At 45.1% G+C, this 26,909-nt stretch overlaps 1 protein-coding gene and 1 long non-coding RNA gene across 2 annotated transcripts in view; one reads left to right on the forward strand and one right to left on the reverse strand.

Moving 5' to 3' along the window:
• Nucleotides 1–4,142: 4,142 nt before the first annotated feature.
• On the reverse strand, nt 4,143–24,702 carry LOC114010581 (uncharacterized). Its single transcript, XR_003552062.2, has 4 exons — nt 24,139–24,702; nt 16,110–16,307; nt 14,770–14,925; nt 4,143–4,997 (listed from the first exon to the last, which is right to left on the reverse strand). It is a non-coding gene; the product is annotated as an uncharacterized LOC114010581 (long non-coding RNA).
• A 108-nt stretch (nt 24,703–24,810) lies between these two features.
• ERGIC1 (endoplasmic reticulum-golgi intermediate compartment 1) overlaps nt 24,811–26,909 on the forward strand; it is a 59,901-nt gene continuing 57,802 nt past the window's right edge. Inside the window, exon 1 of the mRNA XM_055813120.1 lies at nt 24,811–24,986. Within this exon, the coding sequence (XP_055669095.1) occupies nt 24,967–24,986 (20 nt within the window). The 5' untranslated portion in view covers nt 24,811–24,966. The remainder of the gene's footprint in view (nt 24,987–26,909) is intronic.

A 26,909-nucleotide genomic window follows, 5' to 3' on the forward strand; every position in this document is an offset into this window, starting at 1 on the left:
ACGGTTCCCATGTTGCTCTGCCAAAACATGTACAAGTCCATAACAACATGAGAGCGCCATCAGTGTGAGCCCTTGCTCATGGCGTTAAGGACTTCTTGGGAAAATGACTTCATGGCAATTTCATCACATCACAGCCGAGTGTGTTGGCTTTGTCTCAGCAGGACCGGAGACCTGGCTGGCTTTCTCCAGAGGTCTCCCACCGCAACATGGCTGATGTTTATTCGGAAGGTAACCGAGGGGTGCAGACAGCTTCGGCATTGACTGACACTGATGCCAATTTGTTAGCCACTTGGTGACAAGTATAGATAACCCCTGTCCTGGAACTGGCCCATTGCACAAACTGGTTACCCAGTAATACTGGTTATTCAGGCTTTTTAACTAGTCACTCATAGCCAAAATCAGTCCTGAACTGTTCCAACAAAGCCAGAATTACAGCACCCCCAGACCTGACCTGAGCCTGTCTTGCTGCCCTCGGTGCAAGTTTTGCCTGAATAAAGATATCAAGGATCAAGCCTCAGCACTTGAGACACAGAACAAAAATGCATGTGGGAAACATCTGGAAACCATGCTGGATGCATTTCTTCAGCATGTGTAACATTTTCTCAGAATTCAGTTTCACAACCCAGCATTTCCTTTTGTAAATATTTGGGCAGATTTTACAGAGACACAGATTCATAAGAAACAGAAAGAAAAAGAAAGGAAAGATGGGAGGGGAGAAAGAAAAAGGAAAGAAGGAAGAAGGAAAGAAGGAAGGAAGGAAGGAAAGGAAGAAAAAGAAAGAGAAAAAAGAGTGGAAGGAGACAAAGAAAAGGATTCAGCGATGAATACAATAGAATACAAACAATATAGAATTACTGATGATTCATACTACAATGAAAACATTCTTTTTAATGCATTTGAATCCTGATACTTAACCCTTTCACCAGGCTTTGGCTGAGCTCAGACTGCCTCAGATTCTTCATGTTGCAGTTGATGAGATGGGGGAATAGGGAGTCAGAAGGGTCAGTCCCGACAGCATGAAAAGCAGCTCTGGGCCAGGGTCTCACTCCTGGAAAGACAGGCTGGAAAACCTGGTACAGCCTTGTTTCTGTGTGCCACGTCCAATGCATAACAATTTCTTGCTGAGTGGAAAATAGTTGGTGAAGCAGCTCGGGTGTTTCAGCTGAGGACACATCCTGGATACAGACGTACACTGAGGAATAAGGAGAGCCCCTTTCTCCCAGCCCTGCCTAAGAAAATCTCAGCTCTTTCCTGCCCTGCCCAGCCCAGACCTCTCGCTACCTCCTGCCCCAGGGCTCTGGGCAGTGGTGGGGGGACAGCAGGTGCTGGCAGCAGTGGGTACCTTTCCTGCACCCACATGGACCACAGTGGTCACTCCCTGGACTCCAGGCTCCTCACCATGAGCCTTTCTCTGCCGCATTTTTTAATGCAGAGCCATGAGCTCCCCATCACTTCACGATGCTGCAGGCAGCACACCACACATTGCCAGCTACAAAATGTGACAGCCCCCGGAGCCAGCCCCACGCTGCAACGGGGGGCTTGCCATCAGCTCTGCATCTGCTGCTCCGTTACACGACCCGAGGCACCCAGACAGCGCACCTGGCACCATATGACCCTGTACATGTGTGTGTGCCTGTCACAGGGCCCGACATATGGCATCTCACAGCCTGAAACCCAAGGCGCTAGAGAATTCTGCAGCATGGATGGTCCCCGGTCATAATTTTGCAAGTGGCTCTGTGTCTGCTTGAGCAGCTAATGCAAGTCAGGAGTTCTGCTTTCTCTTCCAGTGACTCACCGAGTTGCCTCAGGCGAGTTGCTTAGTGCTTCGTTTTAACATGATTACAGGCATTAGACAGCCAGTCTGGGATACCATGGATTTGATATTCAAAATCATTAAATACCTGCCTCCAAAGGAAAATCTCTGGGAATTAGTGGCACTGATACAGTTCATAGCACTGGGATCAGCTTAGTAGGGCAAATGGTTTAGGCAATTTAATCTTACATTTAATTGCCTCTATTAATCTGCTATGAATCATGCCATGCACTAGGCATAAGGGTATTTATTCAATAAAATCACTGTATTTGTAAAGTTCTCATATTTCAAGATGAAAGGTATTAGATATATAATAAAATACACTTATGGGAAATTATTCTTCCTACTGCTTGAACGCGTATTTTCTCAATAACATCCTCTAATGGCTAGTATAGTAAGGCAAGGCTTCCGTGGGAGGAGGGTAAATTTGGATAGAAAACAAATGACGTACCTCACACCGCGGAGCAGGGAGAGGCATGCTCTCCTACCCAGAAACATGAGAGCCGGGTTTATTGCTAGTCATGTGATGCTGGTGTTTTGTGGCTACGTATGAGCTTCAGATTCCCAGAACTATCCGCTCTCATAAAGGTTGAGATAAGAGATGCTGAGCCACTACCATTTGCAGGCTGTTCTTCTGTTCTTCTTAATGTTTACAGAGAGACGAAGGCTTCATGAATGTGCATGGCACACAGTAACCAACAGAAGGGCAGAGGGGCTGATTCTGAGCCTGGGATTGTGCTGCCTTGTGCCCATTAGGATGGAGCAGAGCTGGAAGGGGTACAGCTGGAGTCTGGCATCTTGTTACCTGTCCTGGAGGGAGTGCAAACCTGTTCTTCATTACCTATAGCTACCTCTCTTCCCACCAGCTTGTGGGTGCAAGGGTCTGTAGAGCCAGTACAACAGCTACTGTGAGAAAGGGTTTCATGCTCAGAGTCCCCACATGTACTAACTGCTCCCAGCTCAAGAATAACTTTGGGTGGATGTAGGCAGCTTGGAATAATCTAGGACTGTCAGCACTGAAAGCTGCAGAGGTGATGGAAAGGTAGTTCTGCCTCCTCCTGAAGTCCTGTGCTAAGTGCAGGAACCAAGGACCCAGAAGGCAGCCCCTGCCGGCGCGCTCACTCTGCTCGGCTGCACCATTCCTGCATCCTACTGTCTAAATTTGCCTCAGTGTCTAGTGGTGTTGAAAGTGGTAATTTGCTGAGGGGACAGAAGGGGAGGATGTAACAGCAAAAGCAACTGTAAACTGTCAGAAATAATGTGAGGTTGCTGTTATCTAAAGCCACAATTCCCATTCTTGGACTATGGAGTAACTCAGTGTGGAGACCCAAGAGTGACACTTCATAACAGGATGTAAAAAAATAAAGAAACTCATAAGGGAAGCAAAGCACAAAGCAATTCCAGTGGCTGTTACGTTGCACACACTCCATCCGAGTCCCTTCGTTATTCATGCACCTTTTTCTGTGCTTTCTTAGCGTGAGCTTCCAAAGTGTTTATAGCCAATCTTCCTATTTCATTTGTAACTGTTAAAAAATACCCCCATATCAGTAAATACAGAACTGCTTATTCATTTTCTACTATGCAGTTTGTTAAAATATTTGCAATATGACATGATTCTCTCATGTGATACAGTGAGGTGATGTTTGTGTGTAATAGCGGTTAGTGAAAACACAGTATTAGTCATAGGAGAGAATAACACTTGACTGTTTTGAATATGAAAACCTTTAGGCTGTGGAAAAAGCCAAACTTTGGCCCACTGTTGTTTTCAAAAGTATATGAGAACATACGGGGCAGAGTGACTCACTGTATAGCGTCCTCTGAATGTCACCTCGAGTGGGACAGGACATGATAGCCAGGAGATGGATCTAACGACCCATTTCTTTGTCCATGAAATGCCTTATCATGGCCACTCATGACTTGTCAGCATTGCTCATGCCCCATTTGACCCGATAAAACTCAGCGTTGAGCTGATCTCATTGCCTTGTTGGGAAACCTTCAGGTGAGTCTAGCAAGCGTTCATGCCGTCTTTCTCCAAAGCATTGGACAAACTGTTTCTTGATGGGGATGAATGAGGAATGAAGTCATACAGCAGCATTGGCTCAAACAAATTTGCCCAAACATGGGACATTTCTCCTGGGGGGTGGCCACACATGTGGCCAGACGCCCTGCGGCTCTTGGAGCCCATCACAAGCTGTGATTTCACCTCGGCTGCCATACAAAATGCTAAGCTCTGTTTAGATAGAGGCCCAGTCAAAGGGACGCTTGCATGAATTCACTTCTTAAAGAGCTTTTTTTTCCTCCTTTTTTTAATTTATTTTTTTTTTACAGCTGCTGTGGTATAAAAAAAAACAAACCTTGCAATAAAGGGAGAAGGCATCCCATAAAAGCAGCAGGCTGAGGGAAGCACTAAAATGGAAGTGGGTAAAAGCTGGGGGAGACTTTCCTTCAAGCGTGGCAGCCCCTGGATGGCTCAAGCAGCCGGACAGTCCCATCGTGGGATGGTCACAGCTTCATGTGGACCGGGACCCTGCCGAGCCCCAAGTGGGGGCAGCAGCCAGGGAGCCCTGGGTCTGGTAAGAGGCTGCACTGGCAGCGAGAAAGGGAATGCACAGACACTCTCCGATTTTAAAACTGATCTGATTACCACAAAGTTATGCTGAGAAGCACAGCACCACAGACAGCAGGGAGAAGCATCCAAATGTCATCTCAAGACCTGCCACAAAGCTTTCTTTATGTTCTTATATATCTCATGGCCACCTCTGAGAGCAGAAAGCCGTCATGTGTAATCAGGTAAATCAATAATTAACTCCACCCTCCCAGTTAATTGGTTGAGCCACTCACAACCATAATCACACTTCAGAGAAAACAGATTAGAATTGAATAGCTAACTAACATAAGGAACTTCTTTTAAACAAGCAAAAATAAGATCACTATACTGGAGTTATATTTGAACACAACTCCTCACTTGAACACCCAGAATTTCAAAAACACGTGAGATATGAGCCAGGGGCTGAATTTTGCAGTTTGGGCTCTGATCAGTTTAATAATTCAAGGTATTTTTTTCTCCTTTTTTTCTTCTCTGTCTGGTGCAAGTGCAGTTCACATGCCAGCCAGGTCCACCGGTGGGATATGTCACATCAACCAGCAGCCACTTCGTTTTCCTCAGTGCTCTTCTTTCTTTTTTCTTGAAGAAGAAGAACAAGAAGTGAAATTAGCTAAAGGAATCGGGCATATTCTCACATGGTAAATACAAGAGGAGCATGAATCATCCTCATATAGAAATGACGAGAAAGGATGGAAAAGGTAGTGGTTTGGGAGAAGCAAGTTATGTTCTACATGGCTGATTCAGCTCTCTGGACTGAAAATGAATCATCAGAATATTTAAATCATATTACCAGTATTAACACACACACAAAAAACCCAAGCTCAGGAAGCCTTTTTTATGAAACAGATTTGATAACGGGTAACAAAAAGAACAAAGGGATGGCTTTCTAAAAACCCCGCACTTGCTCAGCTCTGCTGCATGTCCCAGCCTTGGACAGCCAGACTTTGCTGCAATTGCAATCGCAATGCCCTAGCCACAGCAGAGCACTGCGCAGCCTTATAACCCCAAATCCTTCAGAAACCAAAAGACAGACTCTCCTTTACCTCCTAGAGCTTTTACACTCAGCAGTGACATAAAGATTTTAAAACAAAGGAATTACCCACTGGCGAGTATGCGTCAAAAGGTTCGTTGCTCCTGAGTAGCATGCCGTTAGCTAATGATACAGGCATCACGTTGGAGACCTGAGTAGGAGGTTTGACACTGGAAGCACAGCTTTTTTTATCTAATTGTACCTGAGCCCAAGTTACAGCATTAATGAAGCTGTAACACATCAGATTTCAGGCAGACTCTAGGTGGAGATAACAGAAAGTTTAAAGGATGGTTTAAAATCTCCCTACTTTCCTTCCATCATTCTGGCTCAACTTAGCTCCGCTGGGACAAAAAAGTGACCCATGTGTTCAGGAATGTTTTCCTTCACATAGGAAAGGCAGTCACCACCAGGATATAGCACAGCAGAGGCAGCAAAGCAAACCACAAGAGTATTTTACATAATGAGTTACAAAAGGTTTGTAGTGAAGTATCTTGTTCCTATAAAGGACATCTGTATATTCCATACAAGTTTGTCACATTAAAAACTCTCAATACCAAAAAAAATGTGTCTGTTCAATAGCTGGAATCCTCAGAGGGATCAAAACGAGGAAGAAATCCATCTCCGACTAATTTTTTGGTGTGGTTTTTACTCTAAATCTTTCAGCTTCCTTCTCAAAACTCCATTTTAAGTCTTTCAGCACTAAGGAATGAAAGCTTTCATTCTCCGTTAGCAAGCAAGAATCATAACGAAGATTAGCCAAAATCCTGACAAGCTATTTTTAACAAAAGCTTTTTAATAAAAGAATGTATATTCTCGAAGTAAACATGGACAGGAAAGGCAGAAAGGGAGAGTGACAGGCAGGGAGACAAACACTTCTTCGCAAAGAAGCCTTTGAAACATCTGGAATGTTGCAGTGAAAGGTTATTTACCAGGAACGTCAGCCAGTCCCAGCACAGATGGTTCCCATTAGTGTAAGATCAAGAGACCAGCAAGGCTAAAAATATGTGTTTGCTTTTTTAGAAACTGGACTTCGTTTTCTCTACTTTAAAAATAATAATCACTCTTACGCAATTTCTGTAACTTAGAAATATCTTCTTGGAATATTGTTTGGCATGCTGGTTGGGCTTCAGGCTCTGTGCCATTGCTATTACTCACAACCCTTCCCCCTGAGGACTTTGTGATGTATCTTTTACTTAGAAATAGGAGGATAGCATGTTATGCTGAAACCAATGACTTTTGTTTATAAAGTGTCAGCGACAAAATATCTGAATTACTGCTCTGGGCCAGTCTCTTGTCTGCTGTAAACGTGTGCAGCTCTCCTTGAGTCCGTCAGGGTACTGTACAGAGCCACCGTGGGACTGTGGGGACCACAGAGTCGCTTCCCCAGCACCAAACCAGCAGCACGTGCCGTGCCAAGCAGCGCACCTGGGGAAGGTTGGGAGTGGAGTGCTTGTAGTCTTCCTGGTAAATCTGTTTGGGAATAGTGGGTTAGAGTCAATGGAAAAATGTTGATTTACACCAGGTAGGAGTCTGGCTTAGGGAGAAGGAGAGTAGGCAACTACGTGAACAGATCCTTGCCTCTGTAACTCTGAATGGAGATGAGACGTTCTGATTTCTACTGGCATTGCTCGCGAGGCACATGGTCATCTGCCCAGAAACACACCAGCCTCAGAGGCATTTGGGACTTAGATAAGAAAAGCAGATCTAGCATTACCCTTCGTAACACATTTTGCATCGAAAGCCCTGATGGTCAGCCAGCGGCGTCCAGCTCTGTCCAGAGCACAGGGAGAGAAAAATGTCATTCATTCCACAGGGAAAGGTACAAAGGTTCTCAGTGGCACCTGGGGTTTTGCAGCTTCAATTCAGACTCTAAAACCAAGTTAGGGTATAGGTGGCACCTGCCATCTCAGAACCTAATGCATGGTATGGTGAGAAGTGTGGCTCAGAGGGAGATGGTAGAGGCACCATGAGCCACAGTAATAATGTGAGAAGTACAAGTGGAGAAATGCTGCTGTGGCTGTGCCCACTGAAGATCTGTGCACATTCCTCACTGCTGGCTTAGCTCTGCTATGGAGGGCTTGCAGCTTACCGAAGAAATGTGTCATGGTCTGCGAAGCAAGCAGAGCTGGACTCCAGGTCCACTCTCCACCCTTCTCTCTCCCCCTCACACCTCTGTGCTGAATGACCCACCAGTACATGGAATTGAGGTGCCTGGATATATAGGCGATGGAGCTGGAAAGGCTCGGTCAACGCTGCAGCCCCCCAAGCTGTGACCAGCAGTAATACATGATTTGGGGTTGGATCACAACCCCTCCTCTCTGCAGAAGCTCAGAGTGGGCACATCCAGGACAACAGCAGCTGCTGCAAGTTTCCAAACTGCTGACCTCCCCCTAGGGTGGAAATGAAAGGAACATCTTCCCAGTCAACCTTGTTACTACTTCTTTAAGAAAACTTCAGTATTTACTGTCACAGAGGGAAACCTCACTGAGTAGATGGGTTTGATTTCCTTTTACAGACTTTTCTTTTGTTGTCATTGTATTGCCTTCCCAGTGGTGCTTTCTACTTTGCTTTCTCACCATGCATTTAGCCCAATGCAAGGAATGAAGGGTAGGGAAGGGAAGGGAAGGGAAGGGAAGGGAAGGGAAGGGAAGGGAAGGGAAGGGAAGGGAAGGGAAGGGAAGGGAAGGGAAGGGAAATGTGAATGTGGTCTAATGAATAATTCTTAACTAAAAGGTTTGAGCTCTTTGGGGGAAATACTGAAGAAAATTGTTCATGTCTTTCCTATGGACCACAACTGAAAAACAGGTTTTGGAAGATTGCATTTGATAAAATGGTTCCCACTGTCATTGGTATTCCAGTGGTAACCCATCCTAAGCAGAAGAAAGCAGCAGGAACGAGTTCAACCTACTGGAACTTGCTACTAAAGCCAACATTTTCAGTTGGGAAAGAGAATTCAGGAGGGTGCCTGAGCACACAGTAGGAGCAGAACCTGACCACCACCCCTGGCTTTGCCAGCTGCACTGAGTGCTGTACACGACTGGCAGCCAGACCCACAGGAGCCCCAACACCTCAACTGTGACCCGACGGCTCAAAAACTTTTGCAAACAACCCAGCAACTTTCAGAGTCTGCACACCATGGGCAGCTCGCATCACCTGCCGATGGGATTTTTGTCTGAGTTAGGGTACTGCCAGGGACCTGTACAAACACATGAGCCAGTAAAACACAGTCATTGCCCCAAAGATCTTGACTTTTAAGCCAGGGTACAGCAAGGTAGTGTGACAATCAGCAAGAAAGCTAATTAGATGATTAGATGAGTGCACTCTGTCAGTTAGTTTTGAACATTTCCTTTTCTTTGTTTGTTTTTTTACCGTCAGTACTGACAGAAAAAATAATGTTTAAAAGGGGAAATACGTGATCAGTATTTCTCTTATTGAAACTTTTATATGTGGAAGACGATTTCTCAGAGAGGCTAGCTGTGATGGGAGATGCTGTTCAGATCTTGCCTCCCAGGCAGGTGATCCACAAAAATGAGTTTGGGGGTCTTTATTAGTCCTTTTTTCTAAGCAGGGTAGTAGAAAAAGCACTTGCTGGTGTCCTGTCAGTGAGGAAACCTAGTTCAAGTAGGCTGCAATGAGAGCAGGGAACTCTCTTGTCTCCCTACGGAAAACCAGAGGCAGCCTCAGCAGGCAGAGCAAGGGAAATCTGCCACTGCCCACGCTGAACCTCCTGTACAGTGAAAGCATTTGAGCATGTAGGGATGATTTATGGCACCTATCAACAGCATCAAGTTCACCACAGGAAAAGAACAGAAGCAAATGCAAAAAAACTGAAAGTCAGAGCTAGCAGGATACTGGTGCAGAATGAGTAAATAAACCCTGAGAGTATTCATTGACAACTTACAAGTCCTCTCACACACAGAGTTATTTCTTTTTGAACCCAACACTAACCATTGCTTGAAATAACATCAGCCCTCCTCCCTGAGCCCCCATCCAAGGGCTATGCACTGTTCAGCAGGGCTGTCAGCTTGGCAAGAGGGCGACTTTCTGTGTAATGTTTAATTCAAGTATCCAATACACAAATGATTGCAGCAGAGTCAGAGAACATGCAAATTATGTCCAACATCCTGCTGTTAGTCATCCTCTTGGGGGATCTCACCCCTCCAAAGCCAGTTATCCCAGAACACACTGTATGTTTGCTAATCCTCACTTTCTAAATGTTTCAACAGCAGCAGCAACCTCACAGCTTTGCTCTTGAAAATGACTGTAACCTAAAACTGCTGGAGTAAAATACTCAGTTTTTTCACTAAAAATAGCAAACGAATTATCCGTATTTCATTCTACTGCTGCGTAACATTTAGAGGTATTACTTTATAATATGATAGCAAATTACACAGAATCTTTCATCAAAGGGGATCAAAGCACTTTGCATATTAATTATATTTCAAAATAAGACTCTGAGCTAAGCTTTATTATAGGAGATAGTGAGTTCTAGGGATTCATATGGGTGAGAGGAAATCAGGACACCTGGTGATTTACTGCCTGTGACTTGCTACATAACCTTGTACAAGTCCTTCAGTGTACCTTGGTTTCTCTGTCTGTAGGAGAAAGATAGTTATATTTAACTTTGTTTTCAAAGGCTGGGGGAAAAAAACCTCTGGCAAAAGTGATGCCTGATGGTTTATGTGGCAATTACAGTGCCAGGGCATTATATGTAGACAGACAGAGAGATGAGCTGGCAGATGTATCCAGTGGAGTCTAAAGCTGTTCTGTCTGCCAGGCAAGTTCCCACTGGAGGAGAGGGCTTCCTTAGAGGTGCCCATGAGCGCTCTTTCCCCCTTCCTCTTTCAAATGCTCCTGAAGGCAAAACACAGGGCTCTGCCCCAGGCCGCCCAAGCAGCACTCATTGTCACTGCCTCGAGCATCTCACAGGCTTGGGAAGCTGGCACTTTCACTGACTTTCTGAGATATCATCTACTGTTTCTATTTGACAGTTTAATGCAGTCGAAGGATGAGATCGTGAAGGTTTTCAGAAGCTATCAACAGGAATTAGGTAACAAAGCTCCTTTAAAATTTCACTTGAGAGTGATCTACTGATCCAGGCTTCGTGCATGCTGCCCTGCTAGTGCTCTATGTGCTCGAGAAACTTTCTTCCCTTCTTGGAGAGACCGGAGGGGCAAGTCCTGCTCGTTTCTTAGTGTAGCTGGGACAAAGAAATTCATGTGGAATGGATCTAGAATCAATCTCTAACATTAATGTCATGAAAAATCATCCCGTTTTACAACACTGATTAACAGCGGCTTATGAAAAAAAGAATTGATACTAAATGCCTTGAACAAAGGTTATTTTCATTTGTACATTATCTAAACAAGTCATGTAGAATGATAAATGCACTTATGATTAAACATGAACAGCTCAGTGTCACGAGACCAATGATAAAATTATGAAAATCAGCAACAGAAAACCAGCCTGAGAGTCAGAGAGGACAGGCCAAGCAGCACGTGTTTCTTCATTATCAAATACGTGAAAAATAAACCAAAACAAACATTCAGTCCAACCTCAGGTGAGTACATGATTAGACAGGAGTGCACAGAAGTATATTCTAATCCCAAATTAGGGCAAATCCCAGCTTCCATTTGCTTTTTAGCAGATGAAGAAATATTTTTAAGTGATGCCTGAGTGCACTGAGATGTGTTGACATACACCAGGGTTATAAGTCCGTGTGTTGGGGAAGATCTGTTCTGCTTTTGCCAAGGTCTATTTATCTTGTTTAATGACCTATTATAAACTTGGTGTTCCTTGCAACAGCAAAGAAGGTATTTCTGTAGATGTGCCGGTGTGTTGAGATGCTTTTTGTTCTTCTCTTAGAAACCAGAATAGCTTCAATAGCACCTGGGAGGAAGGGGAACGCAGTTGGTCCCATTTCACTGGGAGAGACAGAGCCAGCAGAAGCTGAATGACAGAGGAGAGCAGCGGTCTGGGGTGAGCCTTTTTGCAACCAAAGCAGTGCTCCCCCGCAGGGCTGCCCTTCCTCTTTTCTACCTGAAGCAGCGTGGCATTGCCAGCTACAAGGCCAACAGAAAAGCCACAAACATCGCTGTGGCCTTGCTTCAGTTATGTTTGGCAATTGGCAGAAAGCCACTTCCCCAGACAATGGCTGCACAGCTTGGGGCAGGTGCTTTCTGCAGTCTTCATGAAGAATCCCTTGGTAACAGGCTCTTGCAGACCCGCGGTCCCTACTGGCAGCCAAGGAGGTACATTCAGTGACCCCATCTATTATGAGCGTGATGTGACAGGGAGCTCTCACCCTCTTGTCTCACCCTCATGCAAACGAGGCACAGCATGATGGGCAAAACTAAAAACCTCCAGGCTTCTGGGTTGCCATTGCCACCACTGTCACCACTTGACAGAGCTGTTCTGAGATTTGGCTTGCTAATGTCTGAGAAGTTGAGATGAGAACGATTATGGAAATCAGAGACAGAAGTCTGGGATAAATGCTCCTGGATTGCTTCTTATGGTGCATGTTCTCATCTGCAGTCCATTGTAATTGCAAAAAGTGGTGCCTTGCAGATACCTTGAAGAGACTGGAGGCAGACATATGCATCTCATCATCAGGAAGTCTGTCTTGATAGTCAGCCAAGATCCAAGGGGAGCATGCATTATGTATTATTATCATCATCGCCGCCACTAACCTCATTTCCCTAGAGATTTGACTCCAGTATAAATGCATGAAGCCATATCCTGGTGGTGTTATGCCATTTTTGTGTACCATACTGTCATACAAGCTGCCTCAGTCTTTTCTGGGAACTTTCTGCATAAGTAATTGGTTACACTGTCTAAAGTCCTCTGAACACTGCTCTATCTTTTTTATTGCAAGCTGCACTTGAAAGCCATATGATAGGAAAGCAAAAATCTGGATGTACGGTGAAATGTCTGCAATGACTGACTGACTACCTGGCTCCCCACTTTGTCAGAGAAAAACAGAACAGCAGAAAATCAATAGCAACAAGCAAAAACTGTTTGTGCTAACACTAACAGCTTTTTGCATGTTGCATGTGCAGGAACGTGATGTCAACACCACTGTGGTGCAACAGGAAGCATAAGATAAGATTTGGGGAACCATCAGCTCTTCCTGAGCACCAGCCCGTCACTGTGTGTTTGTTTATGTTATGCTTTACGAAGTAGAGGTTACCAATACAAATAATATTTTTGGCAACTTTAGTCTTTCTTCAATTCCACAAACTGTTGTAAGGTATTGCCAATACATCTTTTATTTCTAAATACTCACCTAATTTTTAGCAAGAGTTATGTATATCAGTGCTACCATCTGTGATTTGTGGTGTACATTCACAACATTGAACTTCAGTCCCTTGACTGGATGACACAGAGAATGAAATGAGAAAATGAAAAATTATGTGCTAGTCATAATTAGTAGGCATTTCAGAATATATTTCTGGAGAAGTTATTTGTCCTAAAGATTCATATGCCTTCTTTATAATTGTCAGATGACTATGCAAATAATAGCAATGACATGACAACAAATGATATTACCCCACATATGGAAATGAAGCAAAACCTAAATTTATGAACTCTTCATTTTCATTATTCATCTAAGACTAATCCCAAACACGGGAAATATCACTGTAAAACCCAGTTCTTGTTTTTTCTTTTTTTCTAAACTGAAAATCAGGGGGCTGTTTCCTTATTCTGACAGCATACTGAATTTAGCACACCCAGCTCATGGTGTTCTCTCATCCACGGCAGCTGAACTGAAACGTCTGAGTTTCTGGGGCACCCAGGCTTGACAGCACAGAGAGCGATGCCCATTAGGAGCATGGCGAGATCCTCTGCACTGCTCACTGAAAGGAACAGGAGCCGGCACAATGGAGCCACTGATTAAGGAGAACAATCATGGAGGATTTCCTATTATGCCAAGCTTCAGAGGGAAACAGTAAGCAACGTAAAGGAAATGAGTGCATTTGCTCAAAATGAAAAGGTCAGCCAGCCACAAATTTTCAGCTCTGAGATACACGTAACATTTTAACTCCCATTTTTATCACAAATTATAGCTTCCCAAAGTCTTCAGGAAGTTGACAGAGAGATTGTAAGGTTATTGGGTGGTGTGAGAACGGAACTAACTATGATTTACAAACTTGTCATTGCAGCATATCCACTTTTGTGTAATGAAGAACAAAGCAACTACCCTAACAGAACCCCTTTTGCACCTTCATCACATGGTTTTAAATAGCAGCTCCTGTCAGAATCAGAGAGATTCAGACCTCCCCCCTCAAAATACCCTGCAAAACTATTTTAACAGAATACAACACGGACAGGCAAAAGCTGGTATGCTCCTGTGAATTGCAGGCTATGTTGCAGCTCTACACAGATTCTGCCAGATGCTCATTCACATTGACATCACTCGAAGTTAAATAGCAGTGACTGCAAAGACAGCAAAATCTTTGATAAAAAATACTGTTGCACTGGGGGGAAAAAAAGTACAGGGCTTCTGGGTTCCATCCACAATACTTCCATTACCTCCCTATCACAACTTAATCTCCTCCAACCTTAATTCCCTTGTTCATAAAACAGAAATAATAGCATTTAGCTTTCTGTCATGGGCCATCATGACAACTGGTCAATCTTCACTAAGTGTCTAAAAGATCACCAAATCAGCATTGCCCAAACAAAAGGACTATTTCTATTAATACAATAGCACCAAAGCGATTCACATTATTTTAGTTATGTCCCAGCCTCCTCAGCTCTCACACAGCTCTGAAAAAACAACCGTAGACTATTTGTGTTAGGTGAAAGCAGATGCTGAACATGTCATGATGCAGGTGTAAAGGGAGTTTTGTGGTGTTTTAGTTAGGGAAGCACACCGCACACAAAGAGTGAAACCATGGCGCTGCTGAAGTTAGTGAGAATACTCATAGCATATAATAAAAAACATCTCCTTGTACAGCGTTCTTTTGTATCTCACAAAGCCTCTCTGAGACATAACTAAAATACCAAATCAAAAAGACTCCTAAACACTACCTCAGGATTAGACTGGTAGGACAAAATTTCAGTCTATGGTACTTTAATGTATAATGAAAAATCCATTAGTGACTCACTTTTTCTAAGCTTAGAAGGCAGCATACTTTATGAGTCAGCTTTCTGCTGAGAAAAAAGTCCTACCTTCAATGGACCAGGAGATACACCATTGGAAAGAGCACAATTATCAGCCATTACATCGTGGGACAGAGTGGAGAACAGGTGATGAGAAGAGCAAAAATATATGAAGGACTTAGCTTATGGAAGAACTCATGGCATCATAAGACTGACCTTTAAGCTCAGTGAGAAGCAAGAGTTGAATCAATTCATCTGTCTGGGAAGTTTCCTGCAGACTTCTCTGGAAGCCAAAACACCCATCAATTCCGTAGCCACAATACTAACAAGAGTAGGGTTAAAATAGGTAGGACTGGTTGCCACAGCTGATGTCTGAATGAATTAGAAAAGGAAAAAACAAGACAAAGGTAAATAAACTAAACATACTGAGCATTATCTAATTAGGATGACTGTAATGGATGAGAAAAATATTTTATAGTGTTTTGGTCAGATAATATCTACAGATAAAGGAACAGAATCATAATAAGAAGAAACATGCTGAATACTAAGAAATATTGATACGGGCTCTGAAACTATTTGAGGCAAGTTACATCTGTTTGAACAGAATTAGAGTAAATACAGAGAGTCACTCTTCTGTGAGCTCTGGGGTAGCAAGGCAGATTTTTTTTCATCTCTCATTTCAGTTACTAAGTCCTTAGTCAAGCAAAACTCACACTGGGGTCAATTAAATCTTCCTTCTGATTTTAAACAACATACCTAACGCAAGACAAATCCTTTCTAGTTTGTCGGCTTTTTCATACCTCTCTGGAGTCATCTGCGGTAGTCAGACTATGCTATATCTGCTGGCAACATACATACACATGACTCGTGGCACCCTAGAAATAAGACAGCTAAGGAAGGCAACATTTTGGAGGTTGGCATTCTCCTCTCTCATACCAGTTTTACACTAGATCGATTCCATTGTCTTCACTAAACTTCAGTGTGATTTCTGTGTGGGTGAGTCAGAGAATTTGGCCCCCCACCTGGAATCATATTATCTGTGGCTTTAGATAGACACAATTCAGCTCCACTGCTTTTTCATGCTTCTACTCCTCCTCATCACTCTTGCCTAGGAGATGCTGCCTACACGAGGCCATTAGGAGAGGGCATGCAAGTATTGTACCACTTAGCAGCAGGACCTTTTCTCATGCTTTGGATAAGCTAAATGAGTTTGTTAGCCACGTCACAGATTATACATAAATCTTACTAAAACTGATTGATTCCCAGGGAGAGAACACTTCGCCTAAGTTCACTGCTTCCCCCTTGTCTGGCTCCCCCTCAGAATTTACAGTAAGTGGCAAAAGACTCAATCACTTTTGCAATTGACAGAAAAAGGCAACAGCAAATTTTCTCCAGGCATCGGTTCTGGGAAAGAATCTTCAGTTCCAGGGGTTTCACATTCGGATTCACTACCAGTTTTGACCTATTGCCCCTGCCGGGGGAACCACACCTCTCTTACCCCATTTCCCTGCCCTGCCTCAAAGACAGAGGGGACACGAGAGCGCAACGTCACTGACGTGAACTTTACGTGGCCTCATTGGTACAACAGGACGCAACAGAAGAGGTTCCTCATTTACATAAAGCTCCAGTCGTGAGTCATCTCTATCTTCTACAGCTCCAACTTGCCACTCTGACGAGTCTCCGGGCAGCAAGTGAACGTACTGTACCGTTCGTCAGTCATATGCTCACAAACGTCGCTCTGGCTGTTTCAGCGCCTGCAGTGGGGAAATAGAAAAATGTAAAATGTGCACATAAAATTTCCCTGCGATGTGGGAAAGTTGTGTGTCTAGCAGCAGAAAAGATCCATTCACTGATTGTTAACCCACATTATCACAAGCCATCTCTCAACTTTAAGCCTGTGCTAGATGTAGTTGAATGTCCATCAGCTGCCTAGCAAATGTCTGTCCTCCTGAAGGAAAGTTTATATTAATTAACATAATGACTTACATCATTTCCCTTGCAGAAAACTAAGGCCAGAGGGCTCAGAACTGCTTAGAAGAGTAGCTGCACAGCTGGGAAGAGAACTGAGGGTTGTTGTCCTGTACAATAACCCAGCGGTGAGCCAGTCATCACCATCTTTCTCCACGTGAGCACAAAAGCCGACACATCTACAACAGCAGGGCTAGGTACAGATCTGCTGTAACCCCCCTGAGGACGAGAGTGGATTTCAATCTTTTTAAGCCTTTAAGTTTTAGGCTTAATGAGTTAATCTCTCTGGATACCCTATGTACTCCATGGAATGAAGTTACTGCTCTGAGTTGCCTCTGGAGGAAACCTTTCCCTGCACATAGGCTTGAGAGGGAATCTAGGAAAATTAGTTTCATTAGGCTAATGTTAGCCTTTGTGAATGCCCTTGTAATGATGTTTTCATCTTCCTGACGTTGTTCACACTACTGTCACTAGTAAAAAACATCCACTGATATGGAAAAAGGGCAGCAGGGAAATTCCATTGAAATAAGTAGAATTGGAAACTTCTCTCTTTTTTTGCCTAAGGTTGTTCCCATGATGATTTCAGGGAAGAGAGTGCATGAGTAAGAAGATGAGGAAGGGGCTGGGAAGCACCAAATACTTTAAGTGTACACCCTCAAAGACTGGATAAAATTTGAAAAGAGTTGCCGCAGAATGGAAACATTTGGGAGACAGAATGGAAGAAAGTGAAACACAAATGATGAGAGACTCATGTTTCAGTGCTGGAAAAACCATGATGAACAGGACAGTCATCTTTGTTTATGGATTTGTTATACCCACACTATGAAGCCAACCAAAAAGGAAGGGGCTAAATATTGTACCACTGAACCCAACCTAACACACCAAGGTTTATTACCGTGGGCTTAATACTATGATAACCAATATATATAGATTTTAGGGTCAGTACAAGCCAAAGAATTTCCATGGACATTACCATTTTGGCAACTAATGTTGCAGAATGATAAAGTATGGATTTCAGGAAAACAGAATATGGATGATTACTAGGCCTTCTTACTCACACAATCTCTTGAAATGCCTGATTGCATGTCAGGCACTCACAATCTGCCCATGTCTCTGACATATTCCCTTTAGTAGCCTCTGACACCAGAGATGAAAGGGTACAGACATCTTACTTTACACCATAGGATGCAGCAGAGCCAAACTACATTAACATATGGCAGCTAAGATTAATGTTTGGAAGTAGCCCAGTCTCTGAGTCAGACTGATCCTTTCCGTTCATAAACTTTAAAGTGCCAGGAAAAAAGTAAAAAATTCCAATTAAAATAAACCCTGGCTAACGCCACTGCAGGCTTATCATCACAGCACGAGGAGGGCAGTATTTTGCTCGCTCTTCTGCGAGAGGCTTGGGCAAGAATCCATGAAGTGGCCTCATAGGAGACAGGGTATAAGGGGTCTCCTTCAGCAAGGGTGAAGCCTGGAGACTGCTACGCCTGCCTTCCTCTAAAGAAAGGGGGAATTTTCTATGTTTATCTGTTGCTTTTGCTTTGCTCAAGTCACTTTGGTTTAGTGATTTCTGATTATGCACACTGTCATTTGAAAGGGATCTTCCACCTGAGCTTTGTTTTTAATTAATCAGCTCCCCAGATACATCTCCTCTTAGTTTCCGCCATAGGCTGAAACTTCTTATCCTCACCTCTAAGATCCTGCACAAGCCTGCCCAGATATCTGCTCTGATGTCTTCCCAGTTCCCTTCTGCTGGGCCTTCACTTCTCACTCATCTTTTGTGTCTTTCCACGCTTCTTTGCATGCTCTGTGTACTTACAGCACTCTCTCTCTCCAACTCCATCTCATACATGCTAGAGACAAAACGTTGAGATAATCACCAGTTTGGAGTCTCTGGCAGATCCCCGAAGCCAATAACAAGGAGAGATGCTAGACCAGATCGCAAGTCATGTGAAGTTGACCACTCAAAACTAACCCCATGCCAAATTAGAGGTCAGATACTGAAAAATCATACCCTAACAATGACACTTCGGAAGTGTTGAGTCCATGAAACCAACACAAGGCCAGAGACAGCAACCTCAGGCTTCATTGGTTAGAGGGTTAATAAAACCTCTTTATAAAAGATTTTCTCTAGCCACACCCTGACTTCTGCAACAGATTCTTTAGCACTGAGAAAGCCTCCCCAATCCACTCACCATCACAGAACTGCCAAGCGACCAAGCAAGAATGATGAAAACGCAAGTGTCATTTGCCGAAGAGGCAGCCTGCTAGTAAATCACAGAAGAAGAAATTAAAAATCCATAATCTTACTATGAAAAAGATTAAAAAAGAGCATGTATCTCTTGCCTGAAATGTCTCACTGGGCTTACTCAGCTCCCTGAATGCTACACAGTATCTAGAGGAAACCACTGAGAAAGCTGATAAGGCAGCACAGAGGAGCATGCCAAAAGCAAGTCGGTGAAGTGCTAATCAACATGTCACGCACGCTGTCGGTTCCAATGGGTCAAATGATGGGTAAGAACCTGTTAAGGGGCCGTAGCATGACTGGCTGCCCACAGAGTGCTGTAGGATTTGGCAAGTCTTCCAACAAAGCTTCCACTGCCCTCTTTGAAAAATTCCTCCTTGTCAAGGTTTTGGTTTGTTAACTTGTATACTGCCTGAGGGACTTTGTGATGACCCAGTGCCGTTGAATCTTCACATTCTCATTCTGTTGAAAAATTCTGGTTTCCATGTATTGCTGGCCACAGGACAGCATTCCCCCCTGCTAGACAGAGACCTGAACATAGCCTGACCTTGCTTTTGGATGCCCAAGCTGGCTTCCACAGCTCATACCTAGGAAGAAGCCATCCATCCTGAGAAGGTCCTCCCTGATGCAGCAAGCCAGGCACTTAGCATCCCTAGCCCCTGCTGAGCTTTTGCACTGAATCCCCACGGAGACCATGCAGGTGCAAGGTCTCTGGGAGAGATCCAAAATAGCACTCAGGCACTGAAGTGCAACTTATGCAGACTGCTGGCGCCTGTGCTCATGAGAGCAACCCAGGAAAGCTCTGCCTCCCCTCCTCAGCTACGTCAGATGCTGTTAAGTGCCTACAGTTTCTGGTGAAAGCTTCTTCAGACGCCAAAAGGTCTGGTGCCTTTTTGTGCCCAGCAGTCCCACTGCTCTGGGTGGGCTGAATTCTGTCAGCTACTTCTTGCCTAAGTCCATCCAGAAATCAGGTGTGGGGGGGGTTGCCAGTAAGGTCTTACGAACCCAGTTTCCTAGGCATGCTGATTGAGTAGGGCTTAAAGTACACAGCAGAAGGGAACTCCCAGGAGTGCTTATGTGCTTATAGGTATTTAACATTAGTAAGTCACGGACCCCTTCACCAGTATCCCAATCCCAATACCACCACTGTTTCCCACCTAAGAGCCGTAACCAAGCACCCTATTCCAACAAGAAATTTTGCACTCTTGGTTACACCATGGCTCACCTTCCAGAAGCTCGGCAGAGCACACTTTCCTCCCTTCCCCTGAATGCTCTGAAGTTTCTCACAGCGCTCCCTGTTCAAAAGTCCAGAACAGCTTCCAGGGCAATGTTCTTCAACACTTGTTGAGTATTTAAAGTAGAGGGGGTGGCTTATCTCCCAGGCATATTTTCACTGAGGAGACTAATTCATGTGTCCATGCCAAATGTGCTACTTAAACCCATAAACAAACACTTTTTGGTTCTGTATGATTTTCACAGTGAGAAATTCAGAGGTCCCCTTCTCCTAAGTATTTCCTACTGGCTGATGTAGGCATCTCACCAGATGGTGTACTAGCTAAGGGCACTTCAAGTCTTTCAGTTCCTAACTATTCCTCTCAAGTGTGCAGGGAATTTAGGCGTTTAACTCCCCTTTGAAAATCAGGTGCTAATCCTCAACTCTTCTTTGCTTCTAGTCCCAAACCTCTTTGAGATTTGGCCCTCTGTTTTAGTGTTCAAAGTCCCCTACCACAGGACTTCGCTCTAGTTAACAGTTAACTTGCAACTCCCTTTGGCCATGACCTTTCATGCGTTTGCTGTTTCCTGAACTACATACACTAAGCACTAATCAATATAGCAATGCTGCAAAAGCCTGAAGTATGCCTGTGACAGGAGCTGAAACTTCTTTGTGGAGTTCATGTTCTGCTCACTGTGGCTTTCCCATAGTAAATTCCTGGCACCCAAAAGTAAAGCAAACAAGCAAACTAAGAGAAGCCGTATTAAAAACAGTGTAAATTTTCTAGGGACTTTAAGAGGAGTAGATTCCCCTTAGCATTGCCCAACTGTGTGCTTGCCCACTGTCGCAGGACAAGGAAGAGGCCACATGGCTGCACAGACCCCCTTCTCCATACTCAAACACACACACAGCAGCTGTACCCAGCCCTGTGATCTATCAAATACTCAAATTATTTCTATTGCCTATTAAGCAGGAAGAAGAGAGGTGGTTGTTACGTCTTCTTAAGGAAAAAGCTCAGATACTCAACAAAGAAGGACCTTGCATAGTAAGTTGAGTAGATACTAATTTATTCTACTGTCCATTTAAAGTCCAGTCTCACGATAATCGATGGACATAACATATGTGATAATGATAAACACATACTACACTGCAACAAGACTTAAAGCTTGCTGTTTTGTTCCCTGGTATTTGGAAAGTTCTGTCAACATGTAGCTTGCTAAAATCCTAAAAGGAAGGGCTGAGCTTTCATTACTGATTATACTTAGCACAGCACTTGTATTTGAATTCTTCACCTACATGCCCATCCTGTTCCTTCAGAAAGACTTCCTCACATGCTGTTATTTATATTTTAAAATGCTTTATAACATTTTCTCTTCATTCTCTAAAATGTTTTTTCCTTTTCCTGAACGGCAGTTGTGTTTAATGCTTCATGCAGTCAGCGACACACCCTGCAGAATACAACACATAATCAAGTAAACACGCCCTGCCAAGCAATGCGCTCACTTCAATCCCCAACCCACCCTGACACAAGTGCTACAAAGGTATCCTGTGAATAAATGCAGCGGGGTAAAACGTGGCAGTGGGCATCCTGCTACACAATATCCCAAACAAAAAGCTGGGAGCAAAAGTACCTCAGCAGCAGAAGGGGCTAAGTCAGTAAGCACTGCACCCTCCTTAACAGTCACTTCACATTCCCAACTGATGAATGAAACCTAATTGACCTAAACGATGACTGTATGTACCCAGCTTTACCTTTAGCAAACAATGCTGCTCATGACCCAGTCACAGCGCTTACAATGCTTTCCCGATGCAAGAGCCCTGGCACAAGCCAGAGGCTAACATAAAACTCAGCCATGTGTAAGGAATTACAAACAAAACAAAGGAAGAAATCACACACCAAGTGTTAGAGGGTATTGTATTACCCAAAACCATGCTGAAGAGGTAAGGATCAAAGTTACACTTTTCTGGGAAACAGGGAATCTTGAGATTACAAAATAGAGATAATCAAAATTATCAAGGATTAATATAAACTATCAACATGAAGTTAAAACTACAGAATAGCATATCATCTAGAAATTAAGAATGTCTAGGAAATCTGAAGACAAAACATTTTACCTGCATGAACAGATTTATGGAATAAATATCCAGGAAAATTATTTAAATGAAGCACTTTTGAGGCACTTTTTTTATAGGAAGTACCGGTTTTGTTGCTATGAGGTGTTAGTTAGGAATCTGGACAGTCATCTGTGATCTAATTAATCTATAAGAAAGTGAACTGGAATAAGGAAAATGTTCTTTTTCACAAGTATGAACACAGAATTAGGAAGGGATTTGTCTGCTAATTTTAGAGCTGAAGCTGATCTTATTCTGTAGTCTTAGGTGAGTCAATCCATCCCTCTGCTTCAGTTTCTTCATTGATTAGAGTTCTGAAAATATTTACTTACTGATTTCAGAGTAACAGTTTGGCTCAATTAATGTTCCTAATGCAATCTGAAGAGAAATGATACAGCTTTAGGGCTACTGTTGTCAGGAAAATGTTAATGTATTGTTCACATGAAAAAGAGAGCTAACTTTTAAATCAGTTCTCAGTATCAGTTTACTCATTCCAGTTCTAATGATGTGACAACCACCTCGAATAAACCCATGCTTTTAGTTCCCATTCTAATACACAACATGATCTAAGCAGCCGCACCCAGCTGGACTGCGGACAAATTCCTGTTCTTATCTCAGGCTCACTAGAAGCCTTATGTAATTAAACAATATTGTGACGAGGGTCTTATCTCAGGGCATTAACTTCTTCTTCCCTTGGCAAGGATGTAAGGGAGCTGGACCCAATTGAAAAGCTGTCCTGGCGCTGCTCTGAGCCCATTACTTTCTTCAGAGCTTGACCTTTTAGTTGCAAATAAAATCCTCACAATATCAGCTCTCACTGTGTTGTGTTCTTGAGCCTGCAAAAGGAACAGCTCTTCAAGGCCACCTCAAGATTTGTCTGCCGTAGAAGTGAAGTGCTTTTGTAACCACTTCAGCAGTCTCTTGGCTCCTGCGAGAGTTGATGCCTTTGCACAGGACAGTTAATAACAGCTAATGATATCGGGGCCTTGCCAGGAGCCTAGACAAGCACTTGGTTATGTAACCAGAACTTGATAGGCGCTGTTTTGTTTTGTTTTTTTCCACTACAGATAGTACCCTCTGGCTATGCCTATGTAATTGGTTTGACCTCATGAGAGAGGAGAATTGTCTCATTAATTTCAGTGGGTTGTTCAGTTTTGGAGCACAATGCAAAGTGCAGCAGGATTTCGTGGCTGATCTGTTAGCAATCTGCTGAATGTGCTTGCACAATGCGGTTGAATAATTTAGATGTCTGCGATAAAAAAACCCACCCAATTAGGTATTTTTATCTATTCCCTGGGGGCTTCTGAGGGATTGTGCCTTGTTATCTCATCCTTGGGATTCCTCCAGTCTGGTTTTGAATATTACCAGCATGAATTATTATCTCTTCCTTTGAAAGACTATGGCATTGATTAACAGCTCTGACTCTTGGGTAGTTTTTCTCTGCTTGTTTCAATCTGAATTTCTTTTTTTATCCAGATATGGGCCTAGTTTCTGGGTGAAAGGAAAAAATTAAAAGATGTGGATCTCTTAGTACAGAGATGATGACAGCAGGAGGAAGAGGAAGAAAGCTGCAGAATCAATTAGAAAAGCAGTATGTTGCACACAGCTTGTTTAGATTGCTGTCATTTCCCTCTTTCTCTTGCCCTGCTTTTAGACTTAAAAGGCAAGAGTAGCTGTATCTTGTTCCTGCACTGTAATCTAACATGCACTGTATATAAGGGACAGTACTTCCTAATAAAGCAGTGGTCACTCTACCTGCAGCAAGAAGTCCCTGGCCGATGCTATTATCCGGAGACATTACTAAGGGAAGGACGCTGGGAGTGTGGAACAGTACGGGATCAGCCATGTGCGTTGCATTAACCCTGGCAGGGATGCAGTCAGACAAAAGCATTTGGGCAAAATGGCAAGACTGAGGAAAAGCCTCGCCAAAAGAATTGGCAGCTTTTTCTTATTTTAATTCCTTGGCTTCCAATGAAAGATTTTGAAGAGCGAGCGAAGGAGCCACACTGGTACCAAAGGAGTCCATCCTCACCAGGAGGTGTACGTGAGGGTGCGTGTCGCAGCGGTGCAGGAGGGCTCCTCCTTCCTTTACAGGCACTTTGAAGCGTGAGGCTTTCCCCAGTCTGCCACTGAGGCTTGACTCTGTCTCCAGCCAGAGAAAAGATACCGCCGTCACAAACACCGGCCCTTACGCCTGCGATGCTGAGCACGCCCTGCACAGCTGCCATGCTGCGGCCTGCAGGCCCGGGCAGTCCCGCTGGGCAGGCTGGCACAGCCGGTGGGGGGGGCTGCAACCCCAACGTGCCCCGCTAACGTGGGCAGCGGCTGCGGGCGGGCGGCTGCACCGGGCTGGGCCTGCCCCGCCTGGCAGGGTCACCCCCGAGGCCAGGCGCACGGTGGCTATCGGGCAGCAGGTGCTGCCAGGGCCCAGAGAGGTGGCCAGGCCCGTGAGGCACCGACTGGGCCCTTGCGGGGCTGGGGGCGCGCAGGGGCCCGCGGGGCAATGGAGCGCGGGCAGGGCCCTGGAGCTGCGGGGCACTGCGGGCATCCAGGGGGCCCCTCAGCGCCGGGGGCGGGGGCTCACAGCCGTGGGGCGTCCGGGGGAGCCCTGGGCCCGCGGGGCGGCGTGGGGAGCGCAGGCGGGGCGGGGGCGCGGCGGGGAGGGCGAGGCCCGGCCGCAGCCCCGCTGCCCCGCAGCCGCCGCTGCCCGTAACCCGGCGGCGGAAGCGGCCGCCGGCTCCAGCCGCCCAATGGGCTGGTGCTGCGCGGCGGCGCGGCCCGTCACTTCCTGGCCCTGCAGCCGGCGGCAGCGAGGCGAGAGCCGGGGCCGGGGGCGGCGGGGCCCGCAGCCTGCCCGGCGCCCGCCACCAACATGCCCTTTGACTTCAGGAGGTGAGTGCGGCCGGGCGCGCCGCCCGCCCTCCCCGCCGGGCCCGGCCTCGCTCGCCCCCTCGGGGGGCCGCCGCTCCCCAGGCGACCTGCCCTGGCCCCGCCGCCCCCGGCCGGGGCGGGCTGCGGTGGGCGCCCCACGCCCGGCGGTACTGGCTGACGTGAGGCCGCGGCTCAGCAGCAAGGCGAGGGCCGGGCCCGTGACCTGCTGTGAGGGAGGAGGGATGGAGGGAGGGATGGAGGGAGGGAAGAAAGAAGTAGGTCTGGGCAGGGAAGGGACGTGGGAACGCGGGAGGCTCAGCCCGGCGAGCGGCGGTTATTGTATAACGCGGTTGTGCAAAGCGCAGAGGCGGCGTGTGGAGTTTCGAGCTGCCGCGGGCGGGGCGGGTGGGCCCGGGTCGCGGGGCCGGGGTCAGGGCACTGGGCCCCTTCGTCTCCCTCGGGTCCCCGAGGGCTCGGGGAGGGGGCGCTGGCCACGGTGGGGCTGTGTGCGAGGGAGGCTGGGGGGCACCGTCGGCGCCCCCACCTCGGTCTGGGCCTTGGGAGTGGGTGTGAGGTGCCAGGTGCGCGGTGCCACGCACCAAAGCAGAAGTGAAAAGGGCCCTTTTGACTCACATGGTGCAGAAATAGCAACTGTGGATTCATTTTCTCTTCAAGCCGTTCCTGAACTAAAGATTTGTGCCTTTGGTACAAGTTGTAACCTTTGGAAACTGTACATAACTTCACCAAATTCATAGGTGCCATGGGGAAGACACACAGTCTTCTCCTGTCGGTTTTACTAGAACGTTAACATTACAATTAAAAAATACACGGTTTTTTGAATTGACAGATACAGTTGTTGCTTGGTGCTTCTCATGTAGGACCATCGTGAACCCTACATTTGCACCCCTTTGAGATGACGGGGGGAAACGGTGATATTGCAGGTTTTTTTAGTTCACCCGAACAAAAGTTGTGTATTGTATTTTTGCTGTAATTCTAAATCAGGCCTCTCATTTATACAGGCTGACAGGATCTTGTATGTGATCCATGGGGCACTATTGAACATGGAGGCAGTTGCTTCTGAATGAAAACTTGCTGAAGCTGGAAACAGCATCTGCTGGATCATTTGGGATCCGGGGCCCAGAGCCTCATTTCTGCTTTTGTAAAATTTGATAGAAAATATCTTCTCAGCTTTGGAGACATTCTGCCAGCTGCAAATCCCATTTGCCGTCTATTTTCAGACTTGTACAATACATGAACAATAAGAGATCATGGGTTGTGGCTGTCACTTTGTAATAGCAGATAAAGAAAATGTTATCTTGGATATCTTTGAAAATGTAATTTTTGTTGGGTCTCAGAATGTGCATGTGGAAACACTGGCTCACCAAGAATAATCATCTTAAGAGACAGCACTAGTGCTTCACTTTGGAATGGAAAAAAGGCATTAAGGAAAGGCAGAGTTGCAGAGTTTGTGTTAATGAGTTACAAAAACATAGAGGCATCAGTTCAGATCTGCATTTTAAAGACTCACAGTTGCAAATAACTTCTTTGTCATTCACATTGGAGGATTAGGATTAGAAACAGACACTTCAAAGCACCTTCTCAAATAGTAAGCTTACTGAAGCTGAAGTTCAGCTTTCCTGCAAAGATGAATTTTTTAGAAGACCACTGTTGATAACAAGAACTTTCTATTTAAAGATGCAGGGAAACTATTGTTATGAGCAATTAACCACTTCCCTGTTTTAGAAGCCTGAACAGAAGTTCAGGACCAAAATTTTTGCGAAAGTTGGAGTCTATCTTTAAGCTGTTGCGGTTTTTGTTCATTGTGCAGTCAATGGAACAAAATCTGCTGAGGCTGGAAAATTTTACTGTCATAGGTGAAGTATGATACGTACGTTAAAAGAAGTGTACAGTTACTTCCTGACAACTATAGAACATACAATACAG

This window comes from Falco peregrinus, chromosome 8, assembly GCF_023634155.1.
Source record: "Falco peregrinus isolate bFalPer1 chromosome 8, bFalPer1.pri, whole genome shotgun sequence".
Classification (NCBI taxonomy): Eukaryota; Metazoa; Chordata; class Aves; order Falconiformes; family Falconidae; genus Falco; species Falco peregrinus.